The 4,333-nt window shown below is 49.3% G+C and overlaps 1 protein-coding gene across 1 annotated transcript; it reads right to left on the bottom strand.

The window, feature by feature from the left end:
* Positions 1-3,508: 3,508 nt before the first annotated feature.
* Positions 3,509-4,126, bottom strand: LOC141095356 (histone H1.3-like). Its single transcript, XM_073581328.1, has one exon. It carries the CDS (start codon positions 4,124-4,126, stop codon positions 3,509-3,511), a length of 618 nt encoding a protein of 205 aa, XP_073437429.1.
* Positions 4,127-4,333: the final 207 nt, after the last annotated feature.

Raw genomic sequence — 4,333 nt, 5'->3', positions numbered from 1 at the left:
ACACAGTCTAATCTACATTCAGACGTGTGTCATGTGCTATTCTCATCCATTTTGCAAGTTGGACTCAGAGATTAAAATCTATTTTGTACTTCATTTTTCATCCGTTTTTCACTGACCCATTGTTAAGAGTTAATAAGTAAATAAAAGTTCAGAGTACCTCCTTTAGTTTTTAAAAACAGATGAAAAAATAGATGCTACACAGAGGGAATACAGATGACTAGTGTTGAGCGATACCATCTGATATCGTGAAATATCGGATCGGATGGGATCGGACCGATACCCAAAAAGTATCGGATATCACCGATTCCGATACCGGAAACCAATGCAAGTCAATGGGCCAGAAATATCGGATTTAAAAAAAAAAAGTTTCTTTCCTTGTAGGTTAATTCTACATGAAGAAAAACAACTAATAATAATGTAGAATGTATTGGGGGAGGTGGAGGAGACATTAAAGGCATAGAGGTTTAGCCCAATCAAATGGAATAGAAGGAATAATTTTTTTTTTTTTAAAGACGTTGGGAGTTACAAAGATATTGACTATATTAACCTTTTTTATACTTTGTCAGATATGTTTCACTACTTCCATGCTCTTCACCTTCTTTTTTACTTCTCCCACACTTTCTCCTTCATGATCCTCAGCAGCAGCAGCATCTTTTTCATCAACTTCTTCTTCACCTTATTCATCTTCTTCGTCTTCACCTTCTTCCTATTATTTTTTTTTACATTCTTCATATTCTTCTTATTCAACTATTATTCTTCTTCATATTCTACTTCTTCATCTTCTTCCTATTCTTCTTCTTCATCATATTCTTATTTGTGATAGTCATTTCTGTAGTTGTTATCTATAAAAGTTCTGCCTGTCACAAAAGATTTACAACAGGATTTGTCCGCGTTCAGTTTGGCCTGCAGCAGCAGGCATTTTCCAGGGGCACCACAAGGAAGAAGGGACTCACCCCCATACACTGCTTAGTCTTCTTCTGCTTATAATTTAGATAATATCTTTTGCTCTGATTTTTAGTCTTAGGCTTAATGTTCTTCTGCTTTTTGTTCTTCTGCTTCTTGGTTTTCTGCTACTTGTTCATCTGCTTCTTGGTCTTCTGTCTCTTGTTCTGTATCTTGGTGATTGTCTTCATGTTCTTTGTCCTCTTGGTCTTCGGCGTCATCTTTTTGGTCTTCTTCGGGATGGTCTTCCGGGTCGTCGTCTTCAGGGTCATCGTTTTCGTGGTCATCGTCTTCTTCGGGGTGGTCTTCAGGGTCGTCGTCTTCAGGGTCATCATCAGGGAGATCCAGAGTGATAACCAAAAACCATTTCCAAAAGCTTGAACTTGGAAATGTAGCAGAAGGTACAAGAAGGCTGAGGAACTGCCGAGAACCAGCTGACGGTACTGGAACCCGGATGGGTAGCAGAAGGATCAAGAGCCAATGGCACTAGCAAGGACCAGCTGACGGTGCTGGTACCCGGAGGGGCAGCAGAAGGAACAAGAGCCAATGGCACTACCGAGGACAAGCTGATGGTGCTGGAACCTGGTTACTAAGCAGGAGGTACCTGTGCTAGAAAGCACTACCAAGGACCAGCAGACATTGCTGGAACTTGGATACCAAAAAGAAGGCACCTAAGCCAAAGGCACTGCCGAGAACCAGCTGACAGTACTGGAACCCGGATGGGTAGCAGAAGCTGCAAGAGCTAATGGAACTACCGAGGACCAGCTGACAGTGCTGGAACCCGGAGGGGCAGCAGAAGGAACAAGAGCCAATGGCATTACCGAGGACAAGCTGATGGTGCTGGAACCTGGTTACTAAGCAGGAGGTACCTGTGCTAGAAAGCACTACCAAGGACCAGCAGACGTTGCTGGAACTCGGATACCGAGAAGAAGGCACCTAAGCCAAAGGCACTGCCGAGAACCAGCTGACGGTGCTGGAACCCGGATGGGTAGCAGAAGCTGCAAGAGCCAATGGAGCTAGCGAGGACCAGCTGATGGTGCTGGAACCCGGAGGGGCAGCAGAAGGAACAAGAGCCAATGGCACTACCGAGGACCAGCTGACGGTGCAGGAACCTGGTTACTAAACAGGAGGTACCTGTGCTAGAAAGCACTACCAAGGACCAGCAGATGTTGCTGGAACTCGGATACCAAGAAGGAAGCACCTAAGCCAAAGGCACTGCCGAGGACCAGCTGACGGTGCAGGAACCCGGATGGGTAGCAGAAGGTACCCATGAAAAACAAAGTTGAAAGGCCACGAGCCGGCCGCAGTTACCGAAACCCACAGTCCTACAGGGGGTGCTTGTCCTATTGGCACTACGGAACCAGCCTTTGTTGCCAGATCCCGCAGCCCACATAGGAAGTACCTAAACTGCAGGTACCATAGAGTCGGCTAACCCGACCGCAACACGACAGGACAACGGATTGGTGGCAAATTGTCGTTGACACTACCCGGAAACAGCAGGCGTGCTGGAACCAGGCTGGGAAGGAGGGAGAACCCGTGCCAAAGACACTGCCGAGAACCAGCTGACGGTGCTGGAACCCGGAGGGGCAGCAGAAGGAACAAGAGCCAATGGCAATACCGAGGACCAGCTGACAGTGTGGGAACCTGGTTTCTAAGCAGGAGGTACCTGTGCTAGAAAGCACTACCAAGGACCAGCAGACGTTGCTGGAACTCGGATACCGTGAAGGAGGCACCTAAGCCAAAGGCACTGCCGAGAAACAGCTGACTGTACTGGAACCCGGATGGGTAGCAGAAGGTACCCATAGAAAGCAAAGTTGCAGGGCCACAAGCCGGCCGCAGTTACCGAAACCCATAGTCCTACAGGGAGTGCTTGTCCTATTGGCACTACGGAACCAGCCTTTGTTGCCAGATCCCGCAGTCCACATAGGAAGTACCTAAACTGCCAGGCACCATAGACTCGGCTAAGCTGACCGCAACACGACAGGACAACGTATTGGTGGCAAAGTGACATTGACACTATCCGGAAACAGCAGGCATGCTGGAATCAGGCTGGGCAGGAGGGAGTACCTGTGCCAAAGACAATGCTGGGAAACAGCTGGCGGTGCTGGAACCCAGGGAAAATACTACAAACAGAGTGGAGACAGAGGCCTAATTGGAGCAAGTTTAAAATCTGTAGTTGTGTGAGTGTGGACAGAGCAGGAGAAATTGCCGGACACACAGCTAGGGATCAGATGACATTTCTGAACCCCAATAACACTGGAGCATATGTTGACTGTGCAGACGGCACTTCTGAGCAGCAACTGGCGATGTTGGAGCCCAGGGTCAATCAGGGTGTAGGCTGAGGCCTAATTTCATCAAGTTTAATATCTGTTGTAGACTACTACTGATTTTAAACGTGCTCCAATTAGGCCTCTGGCTCCACTCTGTCTGTAGTACTTACCCTGGCCTCCAACACCGCCAGTTGCTGCTCAGATGTGCCATCTTCACAATCAACACTTGTTCCTATATAGGTTCCTATATATTGTTCCTATATAGGAACACCGTGTAAAATAACAGGGTCCGCACCTTATTTCTTTGCCGCGGGCTTCTTGGCTTTCTTAGCCGGACTCTTGGCAGCTTTAGGTTTGGCCGCCTTTTTAGCCGGACTCTTTGTCGCCGCCTTAGGCTTGGGAGCGGCTTTCGACTTCTTGGGGCTCTTGACCACTTTCTTGGCAGCTGCGGGCTTCTTGGCCTTTTTCGGGCTCTTCTTGGCCGTGGTCAGAGCCTTCTTGGGCTTCTTCGGAGATTTGGCAGCTTTCTTGGCAGCAGCGGGTTTCTTGGGCTTGGCTGCTGACTTCTTGGCCACTTTAGTCTCCTGCTTCTTGTTGAGTTTGAAGGACCCGGAGGCGCCGCTGCCCTTCACCTGAAGGAGGGCGCCCTTGGTGACCAGAGACCTGACGGCCTGCTTCAGGCGGCTGTTGTTCTTCTCTACATCGTACCCTCCGGCAGACAGCGCCTTCTTCAGGGCGGCCAGAGACACCCCACTGCGCTCCTTAGAGGCTGACACGGCTTTTACGATCAGCTCGGAGATGCCGGGACCAGAGGATTTCTTGCTGCTCTTGGCGACGGATTTCTTTGGCTGCTTCTTGGATTTGGCAGCCGGTTCTGCGGGAGGGGAAACGGCGGCTGGTGCGGTCTCTGCCATCCTGTGCTGCGGAGCCAAAACACAAAAATCTCCCGATAGGAAAAAAATAGGATAGGAAACCTGGTGGAGTGTGCGGTGCTGGAGTTGTTCTGGAGATCTTGTGGTCCATGTGGAGCTGTAGGGCTACAGGATTCGGCAGAGCTGGGAGTAGTGTGGAGACTGCGACCAGCTGGGACCGTTGTCTTTCTGTCCTCGTGGAGCTCCGTG

The sequence above is a fragment of the Dendrobates tinctorius genome, unplaced genomic scaffold, assembly GCF_039654945.1.
Source record: "Dendrobates tinctorius isolate UK_male_01 unplaced genomic scaffold, ASM3965494v1 ptg000069l, whole genome shotgun sequence".
NCBI lineage: Eukaryota > Metazoa > Chordata > Amphibia > Anura > Dendrobatidae > Dendrobates > Dendrobates tinctorius.
This window is presented reverse-complemented; position numbering and strand designations above follow the sequence as displayed.